Here is a 21,663-nt window from a genome sequence, read left to right as displayed (position 1 = left end):
GAAACCGTGTCTGCCAGAGGTGAGGCTGGGTAACGGACACCGCCGACGATGGTTTCTCAGCGGCTGGAACGGAAGGAAGAGTGGTAGGCAGGCCCTGCTGCTGATGGGAGCAGAGCTCGTTCCCGGCGGGAGGGGCTGCCGCAGGGAACAGCCACCCTGTCCTCAGGATGCTGACCCAGAAACGGTTGCCGTCCTAACACTCACATTCCTTTGGAGAAAACTGGTCTGGGGGCACCCACAGCCACACAGCCTGCTGTGAGGGCTGGTTCAGCAGTGGCCCCGAGGATGACGTGGTTTTGGCAGAAGCAGCCAGCAGTCACTCTAGCGAGACCGCCGATCTGGATGTTTGAGGAGGAAGGACCTGGGGTAAAGGAGGATGCCGTGCTCCTAGTGGACCTCAGACGTGCTGGCCAGTGGAGAGAGTGGGGAACGTTGGAAGTTTTCGGAGGAGGCACATGTGTGGTCAGCAGCACGGTGAGGAGTGCCAGTCGGCAGCAGCCCACCAGGGGGTCGGATTGAGGTGGCCACGAGCCTGTGGGAGAGCGGTGATGATGATGATGGTGGTAACTGCTCTTAGTCCTGGGCCCGTGGCCTGTGCACAGGCCTGAGCGGATTACCCAGGCTGACCAGTCATTCTCGCCATAGTCCCATGTGGCAGGCGAAGTGCCATCACGGAGTCCCTCCCTGGGGGCACATAGCCGACCAGGCCAGGCCCCACATGTGGCCGTCAGGAAGGGAACGTTTAGATGTGCCCTCCATGAAAGAGCGCGGTAGCCTCGGGGAGAAGCAGGACAGAGCCTCAAGTTGGCCGGGAGTGCAGCTGGGCTGGTCTTGACAGGAGCTCAGCCTCTTGGACTGGGGCAGGGCCTCCGGGCACTGGGAGACATGCATTTGGAGGGAGGCAGGCGGGCAGGGCTAGAGCCGGGTGGTGTGCGGAGGATGGCCGGCCATTGGGGTGCCTCGGGAGTCCTTTCTTATGAGGACATCCAAAACCAGGCATTCGCGTGCTTGACCTGTCAGGGAGCCCCTGCCAGCTCTGCCACTCCTGCTGGAGACCCTAGACGTGGAGGTGTGGTGAGCGCCGTGGCCTGGGGTCGACACTGCGGATAGTCCTGGCTAATCCAACTGAGGACGGCCGCTCCCCTGAAGACAGGAGTGTACTCCTCCAAGTCTTCCCCGGCGCCTTCCACCTTGTGGACGGTCACTGCAGACCGGGGGACGCTCTGCTCACTCCTGTTTGTCCATCTATGGGGGGGAGGGGCGCTCCTAACAGGTGGGCGAGCCCCCTTGTTGGGCCTCCCATGCTTCTTCGGAAGGGGCACTGGGAGCTGACAGAGTCCGACCACTGCCCTCTGAAGTCTAGATTTATTCCCTCACCTTGAAAACGGCCACACGGTGTCTTCAGTTTCCGTGTCCCAGCTCTCTGGCTTCTCGCTTTACCCCTCGGGCTTCCTGTCCTCTTCATTGCTCATCTGGTCCTCAGGGAGGCGACGCTGAGTTCTGCTGATACTTTGGGGTGTGCTCAGAGCCACTTACGACAGAGACGCTGCTCAGACAGCCGGCGTGAGAATTACTGACCGAGCAGGTGCGGTGTGGACGGAGGGCTTGGGAGGGGAAGGAGGAGTCACAGTTCTCTGTTCTGTGTATTTCCAGTTGACAAGACAGGACGTTTATTTTTAAATTGTGCTCAGAGCTCTGTGACTTCTGCAGAACTCTGAGCAAGATTTCATTTTAAAATTATGGTAAGAAAGGGCGTAACGGTCAGTACTTCTGAGGGCCTGTCCCTGGTCCCTGTCCGTCTGTGAGCCGCACATCCAGATTTGTGGACAGTTACCTTGGTTCAGGTAGTTGATCCAAGCGGGTTTGCGACTTAACAAAAAGTCTCTTCCTGTCCTGCTGTTTTGCTAGTTACTTAGTTTCTAAGTAGTCAGCTAAGTTATTAACTGTTCTCTAGCTCACTGTATAAGCTTAAAGTAGTGAAAAGTGGTTCTCTCGTGTGATTTTTTTCAGCACGGTTCTGTTCCAGGTCCTGAGCTAGGTCCCGGGCTTGGCAGAGGTCGGGGCTCCTGCCTTCACCGAGCTTGGTGTAGTGGAAAAGTTAGGTGGGCAAGAACCAGCTGGTGCAGCCCATAGGGCCACTCACTCCAGGAGGGCCCATGGGGGTCAGCTCCCAAACAAGATTCGGAGAGCCGCTGTCTGTTTGCTTTCTCTCGCAACTTGGAGCTGTTCCTAAAGTCCCTGGTTCCGAACACTGCAAAAGCACTTGCTTTGCGGCTGGCAGGGTTTGTCACTGCCACACAGATGGACGAGGACAGAGGTGAGACCCTCTCCTCTTGTTAACCTCGTGGAGTTTGAGGGGGCATGCCTCCCTTCACCTTCGCAGTCTGCTGGACACAGCCCAGGTGCGAGATGAGATCCGGGTCTCACGTTTGTGTCCAAATCGGGCGCCCCTTTGCTTGTTTCACTTTTAGAAAACACATTTTATAAATTTTGATTTTAATGTTTTCTGAAGAGGCGACATGTTCCCACAGTTCAAAATTCCAAAGGTCTGCCGTCCACAGTCTCTGCTCTGTCTTCCCGGCTTCCCTTCCAGATAATTCGGCTCTGCTTCCTCGTGCAGCAAGCCTGTGAGATTAAGTGTCCTCTCTGCACTGACCTCTATTTCTCCAAAGAGAGCCCCGATTAGCATAATGTTTTCACGCACATTCTCGGAGAGCATGTGTGCACCTAGAGGTGTGCATGACTGTCACACCGCCCTGCCCCTTCCCGCCCCAGCCACAGACCCAAACCCACAGCAACAGAAATCAGGCTTCACGTGGAGGCGAAAAGGTAGCTTTTCCGGGCAGCTGCGTTTCTTGATTTTGTCTAATACAGAAAATACTCAAAAGGCTTCTAGATGAAATTGTGTTAGAGCACGTGGGTGTCTCATTTCAAGGAGCAAGCGTAATTAATGGCTTCCGTTTGCTGGAGGAGCATGTCTCCGAGTGACACTGTCGGCGTCAGGCTGAGCGTGACTCGGAGCCCAGGCCCTGGCGAGACGGTCTGCACACCCCACTCTGCCCGACCTTCCTCTTCTCCAGCGGACGGGCTGGGCCATGGGCCTTCTGGCTGGTGGCAGAGTCGGGGATGCCTAACCTATGAGAAGCTCTCTGTATATCAACATTTCAGCTTTTGACTTGAGCAGAGCCAAGTTTGGAATGAATGAATAGGATATTTGGAAATACTCTGGTGTTGTGAAATACGAAACTTTGCAAGTTCTTTGTTTTCCTCTGTAACTGACTGATAGGAGCCGGGTCTGGCTGAGAGGCTTTGTGGGGCATCTGGGGAAGTCATGTGCCCTTGGACAGCCCACAGCCAGCCTCTCCCCACCGAAGGAGGGCTCATGCCCACAGCTGGTTCTTGGAAATAAAGAAATGGAAGCAAAAACAAGCCTGTCTACAGGCTAGGAGTTGCTACACTTGAACCTAGACCTCACCACCTGGAATCTGTCCTAGGAGGACCAGCAAAACAGGGCTGCCTCTCTTGAGTATCTGTGGGAGCCGTGCTCTGTGTCCGAGGGCACTTCCGACATTTCCCAGGGGTACCCGGGGCCATGGCTGTCCACATCATAAGAATGCACGGACGCAGGCCAGGCCAGTCTGCCTGGAGGGAAAGAAAACAGGAGCACTCGTGTGTCCCTGCGGCCAGGGTGCCCGTTAGGCGGGCTCAGGTTGGGCACGTGTGTGGGAAAGGCATACCGTGCAGGTGGACCCTGTCCCCGGCAGCCGTGAGCAGAGCACCAGACCCCACTTTACAGAGTCAGAGCTGGCTTACGAAGAGGAGGCATCACAGTGTTGGTGTGTTTTAATTTTACTATAATTTTATTTTAAGCTGATGGCTTGGTTTTTCTTTCTCTTTTCCTTTTTTTTTTAAATCAGAGTTACAATTGGTTGTCAGTTTGTGTCTGGTTTTTGAGGTGACGCAGCTCCCTGGGTGAAGGGGAGGGAGGTATGTGCTCTGTGGGGCACATGCGTCGGGACCAGGCCACGCTGCACCTGCCCCTGACTCCCCCCACCACCACCCCCTGCCATGTCGCTGGGCACCTGTTCCTTCATTGATAGCAAGAAGAGTGGGAGCCGTACTCTTGAGTCCTGTTAATTCTGAAATGTTAACTGCATTGGTCTGGCCTTTAGCTTTGGTGCACCTGCCCACACTCCCTTGTGGAGTCACTGGTACCTTCCCAGAGGTGAGGAGCCCGGAGTCGGTAAGGCTTTTCGGTTCTGCCCTCCAGCTGTGCTGAGGGCTGTCGGGTTGTTTTTTCTGTCGTAGAAGCGGAAGACCACTAAGCACCCTTACCTTCTCTCCTCCCCTTCCTGATAAATGCGCACTGACAACTGTTTTGTGTGGATGAACTGGCCGCCAGCTTTCTTATCCCCTACGTGGTACTTCCATTTTGAAATAAAGGAGCGTGGATGCCCCCTGCATGGGTGGGGGCGGGGCCTGCTGCCATCAGTGTGACTTTCCCCAGGAGTCCCAGCTCCTCCGCACACTTCTTACGTTGAGGTCCTTGTAGATCCACAGGAAGCCGTGATGCTGTTCAGAGAGGTCTGTCGTGTGCTCACCACTTGCCGCTGCCCGTTAGATCTTGTGGTCGTGGGACGGGGTCAGAGCCAGGAAGTTGCCATGCGTGCTTATGTCATGTGACCCCACAGTGGGATCTGTGGAACCCCCCAGTTACCCCCAGACACGTGACCATCCCGGCAGAGCACAGCCCTCCCTGGTGCTGCCCCACCCCCCACCCTCTGCCACACCTAGCCCACACCCCGGGCCCTGGCAGCCACGTCTGTTCTCCGGCTCTGTGACCTGTCATCTGGCGTTCGGCTCTTTGATATCAGGCACCACATCACACCCTCTGTGCAGGTGTGGCCTGCCCCAGCGGTGCTTGGCCTCCGCAGCCAGGTGACTGGGCCCACCGAGCAGCCTCCTCCACCCACAGAGGGACGTCTGCCTGGCCCGGTTTGGGGGCTGGTACCCACAGAGCTGCTGTGGACAGTGGAGTCCAGGTTTCACGTGGATGGGAGCTTCATTTCACAGGGAGAAAGCCCAGGAGCATAGCTGTGAAGTTGAACCGTGGGCATGTGTTCGGGTGAAGACACTGCCAGCCTACCATCCGTGAGCGTCTCCGCCACCCGAGGCCACCTGGGAGCACTGGTTCTAGCCGTGGCCCTTCAGCCAGAGTGGTATCAGACAGCCTTTGTGTTCCCGACAGCCAGGGATGGCATTCCCCTCCTGCATCTCCGCCGTACGGGGACCCTTTCACCGACGTGTCTGCTTGTGCTTTCCTGTCTGCATTCTACCCGAGTGGTTTGGGTTCTGCTGCTGGTTTTTCAGAGCTGTTGGTATCTTGGTGTGAGCCTCTGCCGGGCCCATGATGGCAGGTCCCTCGGCCAGCCTGAAGCCCTTGGTCCTCTGACCAACATGCAGATGGTGGTGAAGCCTAGTTTGTTATTTTGTCTCTTTTACAGACCACGCGTTTGGTGTTGTGTCTAAGAACTCTGCACCAAGCTCTAGCTCCCCAAAATTGTTTTGAAATTTGAATTTCTCCCCGCATAGAGAATGCACCGTTTCATGCTGGCTGCTTCCAAGATATAAGAAAAGGTCTCGGGTGTTCAGAAGGTCGGTGTGGGTTTCTCTGCGTTTATCCTGCTTAAGATTCGTCTGTGTTCTTGAATCTGTGGCTTACCTCTTGTGCCGGATTTGGGGAACTCTGAGCCATTCTTCGAATGTTCCCTGTCCCCTCCGTGTGCTGGTCTCCGTCTGGGGCTCGGGCAGCGTGGCTGATCGCTCTTTGGTTGGAAGTCCCTTGTGTCCTCTTTCTTTCTGTCCTCTGCCTCCGCATAATTGCTTGCCAGAGTTTCCACGGTGGCTGCTCTTCAGCCCTTGTCATGTGACCCTGACATCACCGTTGTCCCGCGTTGCTGTCTGTTGGTACCTGTTCTCATCTCATTTGAGACCGTCTCATTCTTGGTAGGGCAGGTCTTTTTTATCGGAACCCGGACGTCCGGGGTGTCATGTTGAAAACGTCGGATTCTACTTAAATCCTTTGTTTCCTGAGTCCATCTCTGGTCCCACTCTGGTGGGTGAAGTGGGCGTGTCCCTCGTTCTTCTTCCCGCGTGCCCCCATGGGCCCTGCGGTGTGCCCGGTGCACACACATCGTTCCCACCCCAGGTCAGCTTGCCTCTCGCTCTCTGCACGGCTTGTTGTCCCCAAGTCCTCAGGGAAATGACCTGTTCCCTAGATGCTCCCTCAGTGGGGACGGCCTGGGTCCCTGGCCTCGGCGCACGTGGCGGTGGCATGTTTTGCAGGGGCTCTTCTCCACGGTGGGTCTGTGGCTGCCTCTCAGACCTCAGCAGCACAAGGCCTGTGTGTCTCCGGCCCCGCTTTCTGTGTGCAGCGCAGTGTCGTCTCAGTCACCTGGCTCAGTGTCCTTTCTCCCCGGTGGCAGATGACTCCTTCGAATCAGGCAGATGCCAGGTAGACTCTGGCAAACTGTTAGCACATCTTCACGTCCAGGTGGGTCTCCTTGTCCTTTAGTGGAGTTTTACGGTGTTCCTTCTTGGTGTACCTCTGTGGCTCGCTTGTTCGTAGGTGGGCTCGTTCTCACTGTCGCTGCTGGAGCCTTCCAGGTAATTCACTCTCTGCCACGAGCCTCCAGGCTCTGGTCATCATACCGTGGAATGCACCTCTGCCCAGATCTAGCTGCAGGTTATCATGAATCAGCTCAGCCTCACGCAGGGTCCTGGGCTTTGTGGGACCTTGCTGCGTGTGCTGCACTTGCAGTGCATGGAAACCCCCACCCCAGCCCAGAATTCCCCAGCTGGCCCCTGTGGCCTTGTGGCCTCTGATGGCAATGTGACTCCCCACCTCCCCTGTGGCCTTGGTGAGAAGGTGGCGTTCCCTGTGACAACCAAGCCTGTTGTCAAGAATAGGCAGGCGGTATTCTAGAAAATGGCCTGACTGCTGACCATGAGCTGACAGCAGTCACAAGAAGAATTTTCAGCTTTGAGAATGAGAATCATTCCAGCCCTCCAGCCGTGAGAATCCTGGGCCGACAGCTCAGAAGCACTTTCCTTCTGTCCAGTTTCAGCGAGCATTGCTGGGCCTCTCCTGTGTGCCAGGCCTGGGAACACTGCCGTGAGCAGGAAGGGCCTGGCCCTGCGCCCTGGGCACCCGCCCCTGTGATCCCAGAGCGCAGCGTGTGCTGTGAGGGCGAGAACGGAGTGCATCAGAGGGCAGGTGTGGGGCTGCTTTGCGCTGGGACAGAGGGGTCCTCGCCGAGTGTGGCCACCATGCCGTGGACCCACGTCGGGGCAGGGGTGGGTGCGAGCCTTCCCGGCAGGGCAGCCATCAGAGGAAGGATGCATTGGGGGCGCCCCGTGGGGCTTGAAGTTCGCATTTTCTTCTGTGGGTAGTTCAAGGAAGGACCTGATTCGATGTGAGCCTTCACGAAGACCGTCCCGCTGGCATGCGGAGAGCAGAGGACACGACGGGGTGGGCTCAGGAGGAGCCGAGTTTAGCGATGAGAGCTCTTGGCCCCGGCCCGGCCTGTGAATTCCAGCTCAGCATCTGACAAATGTGTGAGTTTTGGTGAAACTTAATACTATCTTAATTTTTAACTGAAAAATAGCCCAGAAATACTTAAACCTTCCTTGAGTTAAGCCTGAAGCAAGCAAGCTTGCTCACTGTCACTTAGAACCGTCGTGAGCTGTCACAGGATGACTTTCTTCCTCGAGTGGCGTGTTTGCCTCAGACCTAGAAACACTGGTGTTTCCTCTTAACTTTCACTGGTGACCGCCGCTCCCAGTAATAAACGTGACCACATTTAAGAGGCACAGCGACAGTAGCTCATCTTGGGCTGTGTGGAAGGCGTCACTTGCGTAATCCCCTCAGTCTTCAGTGAAGGAGAACAGGAAGATTATGGAACAAATAAAACTGGGAAAACGAGAGACGTCCATATTGTTTCATTTTAGAATTGAACTTGAATTTCAGTGCAGCCCATGTCCCGCAGGACACGTGGCTGCCCTGCGCCCCGGGGGAGGTCCCCCCCCATCCGTGGGGACCTTGCTGAAGGGTGGCCTGCGGCAAGGTGGGGGTCATGTCCTGCCCTGACCAAGTAGTCAAGGAAATGGGGGTGTGTGCCCTTCCCCTGCCGCCTTCCCGATTGTCCCTGCTCCGGTGACCGTCCACACGCTCCTGTTATAGAAGCTGTCCCTGGTGGTGCCTGGATTCTCGTTTTAGCTCTGACATGTGTTGGCAGGATTTCCTTACCTGCAGGCGTGTTCTGTGGGTAGGTGTCCCACGACATCTTGGCCAGAGGCTGTCTGGAGCCCCAGTTGGTGACAGTGCGGGCTGTGTGGGGGTGCTGCTGTGATCTGGGGGGTGCTGCTGTGATCTGGGCATGGCAGACATGGTGTCCTGGGCTGCCGCAGAGATAGCCTAGGGCTTAGTTGTTACACGGTGGCGCGCTCTCATGCGTGTTGTGGGAGGTTCTCAGTGGACTTTCTCTCAGAAACGCCACCTATAGGAATGTTGAGGAAACACAATGTGCCGGCAGTGAAGCTGGGTGGGGGGCAAGAGTGGCCTCCACCACGACCCTCCGCCGTGTCCCCGCCCCTTCCCTTTCTCCCTTGGGTTTGGGTCCAGCTCCCAGGAAGTTGGATCGTGCCCAGGAGCCTTGTATGCAGAGCTGTCTGTTGGAGGCATGTGGGCAAGAGCACAGAGTCTCCCTAGAGAACCCCCAGAAGAGGTGGCAGGCGCTGGCACCCTCCGACTTTACCATCCGAACCAGAGGCTTGTTCAGCCTCATGGTCCTGACTGACATGTGCTGTCTCCAAGCCCAGATCCTTTGTCTGTCAAAGTGCGGAGCACACCGGGTCCGCCTTAACACTGTGGGAGTCCGCGATCTGGTGCTCGGAAGTGTGCCCCCTTCCCACAGGACATTGGTGCTGCACCCCCGAGTCGCAGGGGCAGGAAATGTAGCCCGAGAGCCTATTGGTTGGCATTGCCTAAAAACAGGGGCTTCGTTTGTTGTCTCAAGGCTGCTTTGCTTTGTTTGTTTTGAATGTGCTAAGCTGACTTCTTTCAAGGACCGTCTTTGAGTGATGTCGCTGGTGAGAGGCCTCCTGAACACGCAGAAGGAGCCCCGTGCCGTGTGGTGCCGGCCGGCCTGTTCTCCCTGGCCGGCGTGCGTGCGTGCGCCCTGCTCCCTGTGGACGTGCTTCCCTGGTGCTGTGGTAGGACCGCCCTGGCTGTAGCATGAAGAGTTCTTCCAGGAGCCAGGAAGTGTTTTCCTCCTCCTGTCTTCAGGCACATTCTGCTCAAAGTAATCACCATTAAATTTTAAGAAACTGAAGCGATATGGTCAGCATTTTCTGCTTCTTGGGTTTTCTGGGGCCGTTGGCCTTTTGGGTCTTTAATTTGTGTGCATTAAAGTGATAACGGCATTGCCAGACAGGCTCCCGGCCCACTCCCCAGTGCCCTGTTGTGCACTGGACTGTTCTGGAAACTCCGCCTGCCCTTCTGGGAGCCACTGTACAGACAGCAATTCAACTTTTTCTTTAGTAGGGAGCCCTGACTTATTTTCCTTTCTAAAACCAAGCAGTTTTCTTTGAGCCAAGATGTGGAAAGGATAAGAGGCTTGCACCTTGCCGTGTGTGTGTGTGTGTGTGTGTGTGTGTTCAGTGTAGTTCTGCTGCCTCTGTCACACACTGTGATATCACAGACTGAGGCCTGACTTGGCTCAGCAAATATCAAGCCTGCTTCTGTTTTTCTGTCCCACCATTCTTAGCAAGAGGCTTTTATTTTCAAGGTCAACTTCTTGTCCAGGGTGGCTGCTGATGCACCGGCCATCACAGTTTCATCCTAGGCAAGAAATGAAGGAAGAACTAATGGACAGTTAATGCTCATGTGGTAGCTGTCCCTCCGCCTCTTAGGGGACTTCCTTTGTGGCCTTCCCATGAGGTTCTGCTCACTTTTCACTGGTCAGTTCCCACCGCAGAGATAGCTGGAAAATAGTCCGTTAGCTGGGACATGGGCACGGAGGAAAAAGTGGGGGGAGGAATAAAGGAAGTGTGTTCAGGTGTGTGCCCCACCTTCTCCCCTTGCTCCAGCAGAAGCCTGCCTGGGCCGCCGTCCGCGCACCCCACCACACGGCGCACCCCTTCACCTCGCAGCCCCCACGGAACGCCCTTCCCTGGCCTTGCCTGTGCAGCTCCTTCTGTGACTCAGCCTCGTGTCATGTAAGGCTGCTGGGAGGTAGGGGCTGCCTCTTGAGAGTAACAGCCCTCAGCTTCCCCTCCCACACGAACCCCCAGAGGACACCACCCGTGTTTCCCTTTTGCTGCCACTGAGGACAGAGGAGGGCTAGCAGGAGCTCCGTAGATCTGCGAGACGGTGCTGCTCTGTACGGTTTCAGCGCAGTGTCCCGTCCGATCGTTTCCACAACTGTGCCTGAAGTGAAACCCAGCCCGGATGGAACTGGGGCAGGAGAGCACTTTCCCTTTTGCTCTGGGGCCCTGCAGGCCTGCTCAGGGTGTGGGGGTGCGTGGTGCACCAGGAGCGGGCTCTCTCGGGCCTGGATGGGCCTGGACAGTTTGTGCACAGTTCTCAATCTCTGTCAACTGTGACAGCTTCCCAGGCCCGCTGGCGGGCTTACAGTTCTTTGGGAAGTGGCTGGACGCCAACGTGGCTCGCAGATGTTGGGGGGGGTGGGGACAACAGAGCCGCGCACGCCCGCTGGCGGCCCCTCCCTCACCAACTTGGCCCAGCTGGCTCCCTGCAGGTTTCGCTTTGTGCCTAGTCGCATTTTCCAAATTAGGAAAGTAAGCTGAGCTCGGCCTTGATAAAGCAAGGATGTGATTTGTTGGGCGTTCCCACGCAGTCCCTGTTGTGTTTTGACAAGTGGAACCTTAAAAAAAGAAAAAAAAAAAAAAACGCCAGTAAGGACCATTTATTCTTTGTGGACGTGAACTGCGGTTTCTGTTGGACGGTTCTCTCTCGGGCTTTGCTGCTGTCTTGGGGTGTATCAGAAGGGAAGGTCTTGAGTGCAGTGTGAGGTGTGTGGGGGGCGGCCTCGTGGTTTGCCCGGAACATTCCTGTTCTTGGCAAGCTCGCGCATCCCTGTAGAAGGACAGCCTTGCCACAGACCTTCCATTGGGCGGCTGCGGTGGGGACGCCGTTCTGGCAGGCCCTCCCGGGCTCTGCCTTCAGCTTCTGAAAGCATTTTCTCTGCCAAGTTGAACAAAATTGAACTTGGGCCTTTTTGACAAAAGTTTCCAGAATCCAGAAGATAAACATGCAGAGCTGATTTCTGCTTTGTTTTCTGTTTCTCCGCCCCTTGTGCAGCTCAACAGCTGCTTTGTCCGAAGTCTTTCCTTTCGGCCCCTCTGTTTCCCAGGGCAACGATACCACAGCAGCTTCTCTGGGCTGTCCTCCGAGTACACATATGGAAGTAAGAGCAGTGTCCGGAGAAACGGGGTGTCCGGGTTAGTGCCTGTGTTTAGAGCTTTGGGTGCACAGTTCCCTGGCACACTCACTAACAGCAGATGCTAGTTTTTAACTGTTAGTGCATTATTATTGAATTTCGTGTTAAGGTTTAGGCAAAAGACTAAATTTTGCAAATTATTTTTTGCTAATTATTTTGCAGTTTATTGCAGTTTTGCAAATTCTCCTTGCATGGAATGCCTCTCCTTGAGTATCACGTCCCGGTGGCTGTCAGAGCCCTCCATGACCCATCCAAAGTTCCTCATGTCACCTGGATGTCATCCCGCATAGGGTGGGGGTCTGTGACCTGAGGAGGGGCAGGGAGTTTTGAAGAGCAAATGGGACCTTTACTAACTGGGTGGTGACTTCTCTTTCCTGGAGCTGCCAGTGGCTTTGCTCTCGTGCCTGAGTGCCCCATGCTCCAGGAAAGGAGGGGAAGTATGTACAGACGGGGCAGTGTGGGCCCCCGTCTCCAGATCAGGTGACTGTTAGGCAGTTACAGGTCGCTGCCCGACTGCCTCCCCGCTCCACCATTTCAGTGATGCCATGAACCCCAGCAGCTTGGCCCAAGGACCCTGGGCTCTGTGGGCAGAGTGTCTCCTGCCTGCTGGGCGGCGCTCAGGGCCACTGCCAGCAGTGCCATCTCCACCTGAGCCTGTCTTTAGAAAGCGTGGACATGGATGGGAACGGCTGAGTCCACGGCTCCCGGGGCCCCCACGAGCGATAGAGTGATGGCGCGATGGCCCTCCCCTCGCCCACCAAACGTTCTCTGACTCTCTGGCCCACTGACCCTGCTAAACACCGTGAAGGTGTACCGTCCATACCCTTACGAGGTGACTCGGTCGTCCTTCGTCGCTGGCGATTCCGCAGCAGCCAGGGGTCAGCTGTGCCCCTCCCTCGTCCTGCGGCTTGTGGGTGCTCCAGCGAGAATTTGTCTCTTCCCACCTGTAAGCTGTTTCTGTGCCCTCGCCTCTTTTTTTTTTTTTTTAAGATTTTATTTATTTATTTGACAGAGCTATCACAAGTGGTCAGAGAGGCAGGCAGAGAGAGAGGGGGAAGCAGGCTCCCTGCTGAGCAGAGAGCCCGATGCGGGGCTTGATCCCAGGACCCCGAGGTCATGACCCAAGCCGAAGGCGCCCCATGCGCTCACCTATTATTGATAGACTTTAAGTTCCAAAAATAGGTTATGGTGACCTTGTCGCGGGCTCTGACATGCACGTGCGCCGCGTGCCAGGAGAGCAGAGCGGCCCCAGCAGTGACCGCAAGCCCCGAGCGAGGCCCGTCACCGTGCGTTCCAGGGAGTTCGGCAGTTTCCTGAACATGCCCGAGAATGAGGCTTTCTTGGGGGGAAGAGTCTCTGGCCCTTGAATACACAGGTGTTGGGGCTCTCCCCGCCGCAGAGGACACAGTAACACTGCAGACACGAGCAGGAGTCCTCAGAGACACCCCAGAAACGAACCCGAACCCCCCGTGGCTGGATTTGGTCAGAGTCTTGCTCCCGAGAAAGGGGGTGAAGTGATTCTGGAGGGACCAGGAACCCCAAGGCGCCTCCTTGGCGGCCTCTTGCAGGGGTTGCCCAGGACTGCTGTGAGTGGGCCCCACTTAGCAGCCTCTGGAAGACGACGGCACGTCATCACGGCTGCTCCCTGCGGGCAGGGGTCTCCCACGCTGTCTCTGCTCGGGGATCCTCACCTGGGGGCTAAACCTCCATTTTTACCAAGGACCCCCGGCTTTGACCAGGCCTTTGGCTGCATTTCTAACCAGGTTTTGGAGTTTACCAGAGAGGCTGGAGTATTCTGCAGTCTTTTTCTTTCTTTTTTTTTTTTTTTCTGTAAAAGTAGTTTTGGCCTGACTGTAAAACTATATTATTTTTTAAGAAAATAGATCATAGAAAAATACCTAATGAAGAAAGCAGGGGCTCGTGGGTGGCTCAGTCAGAGAAGCATCTGCTTTTGGCTCAGGTCATGGTCTCAGGGTCCTAGGATCAAGTCCCACATCGGACTCCCTGCTCGGCGTGGGGCCTGCTTCCCCCCATCCCTCTAACCCTTCTCCTCCTTGTGTGTGCACACGCGTTCTCTCTCTCTCTCTCTGTCTCTCAAATAAATAAATAAAAATCTTCAAAGAAGAAAACCAATTTAACTTCTAAACAAGCATTATTTAAGTTGCCGTATTTCATTCCCACGCCCATGTAGCTGCTGCACTGACCAGAGCTGAGCGTGCGGAAAGCACCACGACAGTCCGCTTCCTTTTGCTCTTCCTGGTTCGAGCTTGTATTTTGATTCCTGCCCTGTTGGTCCACCTGTGTTGTGCACCCCTCCACCGATGGCCCCCAGCTTCACGGTGAGGTTGTCCTCACAGCCTGACGAGCCCCCGTGGCTGCAGCCTGCCTCCTGCAGTTTTGGCTGTTCTAGCAAAGTGTATGAAATTGTTAGTAAAATTCGATCTTTTAGGCTTAAAAAAATAAAATAAGATTGTCAGAATCCTTTGATTTGGGGATTGGATATGTAAGTTTTTAAAAACCTTGTCCTGGACAGTCTTATTTTCCTCCCAAGTTCTTACAGAAGTCCGAGCTTCCGGCCCTCTCGCTTTCTAACTGCAGACGTAGGTATGTGGGAGCCGCTGTGGGCTGCGTTGAGGATAGCTGCCTCCTGGCCTCCCCCTGGAACACAGGGCTAGAGCCCCCCCGGACTAGAGGGGCCCTGCGGGTGGTCTGTGGAGTCCTGTTCCGTGGGCCTCCTGGCCTTGCCTTCAGACCTAGAGGCCTGGCCGTGTTGCCACGTTCCTCCCCCTAGATCCGGACACCAGGGCAGATCTGGGCCAGGATTAATTCTCCACAAGTTTTCTGGAAGACCTGTCATGTCTTGCAAAATCCAAAGGACTCGTTATCAAGTATTTGTTCTCCAATTCTTGACTGTTTCATTACTTCTTTTCTTTTTTTTTAAGATTTTATTTATTTATTTGACAGAGAGATCCCAAGTAGACAGAAAGGCAGGCGGGGGGGGGGGGGGAAGCAGGCTCCCTGCCGAGCAGAGAGCCCAATGCGGGACTCGATCCCAGGACCCTGAGATCATGACCTGAGCCGAAGGCAGTGGCTTAACCCACTGAGCCACCCAGGCACCTGACTGTTTCATTAATTAAAGGACCCGGTAACAATGTCAAAATAATATTTGGATAGGAGACGGGGGGTCCTGGAAGGCCCCCCCAATCCAAGGCTCTTTCGTCCTCCTTCCTCGCTCTCTCTGCTCATGAGAACACCGGCGTGCTGTTGGCCACTTGCTGTGTGCCAGGCCTCGCGCTTGGGGTCCTCGCTGCATCTGGGCTCGGAGACTTCCAGGTCCCCCCCACACTGTCCCCACAGCCCATTCTCCAGCCCGGCCTGGTCAGCTCCAGATCCCACACCATTCACCATGACTCTGAGCCCTCTGGTCTCTGCATTTGATCTGTCACCATCACACTTGTCCATGGGGCAGTGGTTAGTGTGTGGTATGCTGGGTGCTGTGTGTGCTTCTAGTCACTTCGCTTTCTGTTCCCGTTTACGGCCCGAAGAACCCTGTGCGCTGTGCTCTGTAGTTACCCAGTGCTTCTTGATGAGGAGAGCAGGCTGATGCACAGTGATGAGATGTATCCTTCCAAGAATGTTTGCCCCTAACCACATACCGTAGTCTGTTCAGCAGTTCTTTGCTGTAGGGAGCTCTTTGGCTGTTTACAGTTAGGTTATAGTTTTGGTTTTTGTAACCAAGGTCGGAGTAACAAGGGCAAAGTTGATCTTTTTTTTCTGGATGTAACAGTCCAGTCTTAACGTAAGCTGATAGAGCAGTTCCCAGCTTTTTTCTATTACATCGTTGTGTTACCCTGTATCCATTTTATGGCCCACGGTGGCTGCTGCAGCTCCTGCCATCACACTCACACTTTGGCCATTGGGAAGAGGAAGAGGTGAAGAAGATACTCTGTTCCGCCTGAGGGCATGAGTGTTAACATCTCATTGACCAGCACAGTCTCTTGCTGCAGTAGAGGCAGAGAAGCGTTTTGTTTAGGCAGACGGCTGCGTGCGTAGCTGTTCACTGTTGGAGCAGGAGGATGTGTGTCCAGCAAAGTAGCCATAGTCTGCCTTTTGGCCACACACGTGTCCCTTCTTCCAAAATAAAAACACTCCTTCCCGTCATCAGAGGAAGCTGCCCAAGTCCCACTCGGTGACTGGACCCCGTAAAATGCAGGGTCTCCGGTGATGAGCGCGTCTCTCATCAGGGCGTTCCAGGTGGTCCCTCTGTGGAATACTGAGGCGAGTAGAAGGCAGGAGAAAGCAATCCCAACTCCCCGCGGGAAAAGAGAAGAACAGGAACCACCCTCACTGGTCACAGACGTTCTCAAAAGCATGACCCTGCAAGGCCATTGCTGGGTCTGCATTCTGGAAAGATCTCTGCCTACCAGCCTCCCTGGCCTCGTCAGAAGAGGGCCGTGGAGATGATGTGCTTCCTAGCAGCCCATCCCACCTAGTGCAGGAACCACAGCAGGGACCCCTGGAGGCAGGTGTCATTCTTGAAAACTGGTCTTTTGTTTACCGTTGTCTGGTGCGGGCCCTCTCTGCCGGTCTCCCATGAGTGGGGGCTTCCTTGAGGCTCCCCAAAGCCATAGGCTTGCCAGGCTGGCTCCTGTTCTCTAGCCAGATGGCAGCTGCTTGAAGAGGACATAGCACCCCCTCCTGCAGCCCATTGCGTTGGGTCACTGCAAGCCACATCAGAATCCCCGTACATCTGGTCCCAGTGGCAGGCTCTGTCCACACCAGGCCTGCAGTCACGTGCTGCCAGGAAGGGTGAATAGATTGCTGCCCTTGATGCTCTCGTCAGGGGTGAGGACCCCTTACCCAGCCAGCTTGTAGCAAACACTGGGTACTCTGATGTTCAGGAAGTTGATACAAAAGCCACAGGTCTGGTCCTGGGATCCCATGCCTTCTTCCCTGTAGCTTCCTGAGAAGGATTCCTCTGTAGAAGAACTCTTGTTCTGATGTGAACCTCTTGGCCAGAGCCACCAAAATTTTCTGTGTCTTTTCAGGAGACGTTTTCCAGTCTCATCCAGCCTTCCTTCTCGAGTTTTCTTTCCTTTGTACGTCTCATTGTCCAGGTTTCTTGTTTTTCCCTGGAGGTGACTTTTGGGGCCCTCACTCCATAGGCAGCAGGTGCCTTTATCTTAGGAGACAAGGGGTCTGCCTTCTGCTCCAGGTCATCTGTTTCTCTGAGACCGCCCCCCGATTGTTCCTGTCTTCCTGTAAGAGATGCTCCCCAAGTGTCTGTTCTTTCCTGGCTTTCCATCTACACGTAAGAGCTGGGTCCTCCCACGGACGGCTGCTGCACCTGCCAGGGTGGTCTGCTGGCTGGTTCCTTGTCTGGTGGGCTTCCCCGGGAGCAGGACACAAATGCCCGTCTGCAGCCTTCGTCCTGGACTGTCGTCCGCTGGGGGTTGTTGGGAAGGTTGGGGGAGGCGTGGCTGGTGTGCAGAATTTCAGGCTCCGTAGTCAGTGCGGGATGTCTTCCCCATTCATTGTGCGGGCCCAGGCCCATCCGCTCTGCCGGACGCAGTGCGATGAGCTGCAGGCGGGGTGGGGGCTACTACAGCTTTAGAGGGGAACGCTCTGTTGCCTTAATTTTTTAAATGTTTCTGGAAAGTTTCACATGGAGTTCTTTCTCTCTCTGCCTGTTTCCCGCGTCGAGATTGAAGATCCCTGTACTTGTATCTGCATCGGTAAGGATTAGAGGAGCCCTTTTGTGTCCCACAGTGGTCCCGGCTGGTAGGGCCAGGGGTGGGGTTCCATTTTAAGGACCAGGTGGAAGCAACAGTAAGCGGCCTACCCCAGTCACCCCTGAAAACCTTAGGCTTCTTCGTGCTGAGCAGAGCCAGAACCAGCCTCTGGGCCATGATCTTTGACCTGCTGCTGAAGACGGCAGCTTTGCGTGGCTGCAGGGCCGCCGCAGTTTGGCCCAATTTCTAGGAGCCTTTGGCCTCCACATGGCCCCGGGAACTGTGCAAGCCTCGGGCAGACCCTGAGCGCGGGAGCTGTGGGGCACGGACATTTTTTCACAGGAGCCTGAGGGACATGTAATTCGCAGAGCTGACAACTAACCCACTTAAGTTGTCCAGTTCAGTGGTTCTCTCTCTGTTGACAGTTCTGCAGCTCGCACCAACATGGATTTTAGAACATCTCTCTGTCACCCGTGAAAGCCAGCTCCCCCCGCCCCAGCCCTGCACCAGCACCCAGTTCCTCTCTGTTGCAGGTGAGGGCCAGCGTGCTGCAGGGGGATCGGAAGGACGGTCCCTCCCAGGGTGGGCGCATGCTGCTCGGGGACGTGCTGCAAGCTGGGGCGGAACACGCGCACACATGCACACACGCCCACACACGCTCCTCTGTCGCCGCGACCCCAGCGCTGACGGCGGGGCACCGTGTGCAGTTGGGGTCAGGTCGAACGTGGAGCGCCTCCCAGAGAATAGCTCTAATTGCAAAATATGGTCATTAAAACACCAACCACGGCCCAAAACCGGAATGGAAATATTATAGGGAGAGAAGTAATTGGTGAACCTGGGAGCACCCTGGGGAGATGTCTGTTTAAAATTAAGTAGCTTCCTGGTGTTTCTCCTCCTAGGTAGGAAACAGTTTGCCTCGGGGTAATTTCTGGAAGAGTGGGTCAGGAGCTGCTTTTGAAATAGCTGTTGCAGTAAATAATAAGAAAATGTTTATTGTTAAACCTTAATTGGGGATGACTCTTACAGTAGGAAATTGCGTGTTTGAATCCGTTATAGACAGTGTTTGACTTCGCCACTAATTTGCTAACCCAAATCCCTGACCTACAAAATGTTGTGTTTTGTTTTACTAAAAACTCCACAGGTATGCATGTATTACCTGGAATCTTTGTTTTTTAAACTGGAAGGTGTCTAGGAGGTCATTTCGTGTGTTCAGAGCCTCCCCTTTTGTTAGCTAAGAACGGAACCACGGAGGTTGGGGCACTGAACTCAGGAGCGGTTCACAGCCCCCGCCTTCCTACAGGCTGTGTCCCTGATTCTCAGTTCCCATCCTGACACCTCACCTTCATGGGGGGCTCAGAAGCCCTCCCTGGGCACGTAGCTCACTTCCCAAGAATTGTCCTGGGGTCTGGGAGCGATGCAGCCCTGGGCCGGCTGGGCTGCCTGGAGCCTGGCTTCCCCACCCCCATTCCCAGGATCCTGTGGCAACTCTTGTCTTCACCCACAGCCCTGTTTCCTGACGTTCCACTCTGCCTTGTGACCTGTCATAGGCCAGAAGCCACATCCTCTTTCTGGTTGCCCTGATGATGGTAGGGGGTGCTGTGAGTGCACCCTCGTGCCGGGGCTTTCACAGCACGGCGGGCACAATGCCGGGCCCTCCTGGCAGGTAGTGGGGTGGAGTTTATTGTGTCCATTCACAGCTGCCAAAGGAAGAGACAAATGGTTAAGGACGGAATCACTGCCTTTAAATATTCGTCGTTCTTAATTCTATGTATGACACTGTGGCACAGGGCTGTGTGCGTGGTTAGGTGTGTTCATGTGTGCGCACACGTGTGTGTGTGTGTGTGCGCGCATGGTATGCGTGTGCGTGGAGCCTTCAGCCAGATTCCCCGTTGCAAATTCTTTCCTTCCTCCTCTGGTTCGGGAACGGCAGCCGTCCTCGGGCGTGAGCGGGGACGGATGTTGGCTCCTTGCCCTCCAGGTCTGGAGAGTCCGGAGGCCTCAGAGAGCATCGTAGGCAAGTGTGTGATGTAACTTTCTAGCCAAAATACTAACGGAGGAGGTTTCTGTTGGGTTGTGGGAAAACAAAGGAAAGTGGAAGCAACATCAAACGTCCTTTAACCATGGCTTACAAGAGGAAAATTGCAGAATGTGTTTGGATGGCCGCAGGTGGCCTTACGCAGAACAGGGGCCGGGGGGTGATGTGGACACGACAGGGCGGACACCCCACCCCCGCCCTGATGTGCTGGTGTTTGGACCGCATCTCCCAGAACTGAAATGGTGTCAGAATCTCTTTGTTGTGGCTCCCAGAACTGAAATGGTGTCAGAATCTCTTTGTTGTGGTTCTGGGTTTGGAAATACAAAGCTGGTGTCCGTGGGTCAGACAGCGGCCTGGTGCTTTGCTCCCTGCCTTTGCAGAGATGGCCAGTCCCCGTGCTTGGGCATCTCTGGAAGAATGAGTACTGGCCAGTCGAGCCAGTTTGAGTTACTGACTTCCCCTGGGAGGTTCGGGCGGCCCGGCTGTTGGAGCAGACGCCAGCGTGTGCTGCTGAGTCATTCCAGGAGCAAGGGCTTCCCGAGGGGAAAGCTTGCCCACTGTAGATGTTCACTGCCTCTCGTGGGCCCAGAACCTATTTTGACCTGCTCTTAAGTCAGGTTTTTTAAAAACAATTTGACGAAGAGGAAAATTCAAATGAAGAGGGTGAATGCTGTGTCCCCCAGAGTGTGGAGGTGTCCCTGCCGCGTAAATCATGCTGCTGAGTTAACACAGGCAGGAGCGGGCACACAGCCTGTTTGAACACCCGGCATGCTCTGAACACCTTTTGGGAATGGTGGGGAGCGCACTGATGGTGGGAGTGGACACATGTCCCCTCCATCCCCCAGCCACATCCCCCTTGCCTTTTTTTTTTTTTTTTATAAAGATTTTATTTATTTACTTGACAGACAGATCACAAGTAGGCAGAGAGGCAGGCAGAGAGAGAGGGAAACAGGCTCCCCGCTGAGCAGAGAGCCCGATGCGGGGCTCGATCCCAGGACACCGGGATCATGACCTGAGCCGAAGGCAGAGGCTTCAACCCACTGAGCCACCCAGGCGCCCCCACACCCCCCTTGTCTTACAAAGAGCTTTTTCTGAGCAGCTGATACAGGCAGGACTGTCCTCTCTGCTCTCATTTGGGTTTGCATTTCTGTTTGTAACTAAAGTTGCAGTTAGCAACCTGTTGATGACTTGTGCGTCTGGAAGTCAGGTGTGCTGTATACTTAACATCCAGATTTTACGCAGACGTTTCTTGGAGGGTAGGTGACCTTGGTTTGGTGTGGCGCGCACAGGGTGTGGCTGGGTGTGTGCGGTCGCCCGCCAGCAGAGGCCCAGAGCTGAGAGCGGGTGGCGCGGGGAGTCATGGGCCGTTCCTCTGCGGGGTGCCCGCCGGCCTGGCTAGGGTGGTACCACCCCCGTGGACCCGCTCCAGAGCTTCTGGCGGCGCAGCCTGTATTTATGCTCGCTGCTGAGCGGCGACCATGGTGGTTCAGCTTCCCAACGAGCGTTCTCTGCGAGCTCGTGAGTCCCGCTCAGGTACCCCTGCAGCCACCCCAGTGGACAGGAGGTGGCAGCATGTCTGAGCCTCTCCTGCGGCCCTGCCGGGTTCCTACCTCTATCTGCACGTGTGCAGGAAATGAAAAACCCGTATTGGTGTCCGCAAGTGTCCCAGATCGGACTTTGGCTTCACTCCACGAACCCAGAGTGATGCTGGGGTTCTGGGACGTCAGGCGACCCCACCATCAGGTGAACCAGAACATTCTGCGGCCGCCTGGTGGCCATACCCCTGTCTCCCTGCGCTGACACGCACTCTCCTTGTTGCAGGTGCACTTTCCGATTCCCCAGCACAGCCATAAAGATCCAGTTCACGTCGCTGTACCGGCCGGAGGAGGCCCCAGCGTCTCCCCTCCGGCCCCTCTACCCGCAGATATCCCCTCTGAAGATTCACATTCCGGAGCCGGATCTCCGCAGCTTGGTCAGCCCCGTCCCGTCCCCAACCGGCACCATCAGGTAAGTGCCCCCCCACCCCCACCCCCCACCAAGCCCCGGGGTCCCCCTGCTCTGGCCGTCTGTGTGAGAAGCAGGAGGGGGACACAGGCGTTCCAAGTCTTGGACAGCGCCCAGTAGATCTCTGGAAAACTGCAGGGCTTGGAGATTTTGAAACTATTTTAAGTGCATCAAGGGACCCAACGCCTTAAATCTCCGGAGAGTTCTCTCCTGGACTGGAGAGTCCCTGCTGTACGAATCACTTGTTCAGTCTGCCGCTCTGGGTCTCGGGAGCTTTCTCGAGAAGCAGCACAGGTATGGTTGCTCTAAAGATACAGACAGCACTTTCACCTGTGCACAGCAGGACTTGAACTTTGTTTTTCTAAACTTC

General features: G+C 55.4%; 1 protein-coding gene across 2 annotated transcripts in view; it reads left to right on the top strand.

Moving 5' to 3' along the window:
- Window positions 1-21,663, top strand: part of FOXK1 (forkhead box K1) — a 62,768-nt gene that overhangs the window by 20,981 nt on the left and 20,124 nt on the right. For both annotated transcript variants that reach the window (XR_006605275.1, XM_004775028.3), the window contains exon 2: window positions 21,111-21,296. Coding sequence is in view for 1 of the 2 variants with exons in the window: in XM_004775028.3 (XP_004775085.2) it covers window positions 21,111-21,296 (186 nt within the window). In the remaining variant the exon portion in view is untranslated. The remainder of the gene's footprint in view (window positions 1-21,110; window positions 21,297-21,663) is intronic.

This window comes from Mustela putorius, unplaced genomic scaffold, assembly GCF_011764305.1.
Source record: "Mustela putorius furo isolate JIRA1106 unplaced genomic scaffold, ASM1176430v1.1 tig00000139_pilon_pilon_pilon, whole genome shotgun sequence".
Taxonomy (NCBI): domain Eukaryota; kingdom Metazoa; phylum Chordata; class Mammalia; order Carnivora; family Mustelidae; genus Mustela; species Mustela putorius.
The sequence above is the reverse complement of the archived record's forward strand: the minus strand, read 5'-3'. Positions and strand labels throughout refer to the sequence as shown.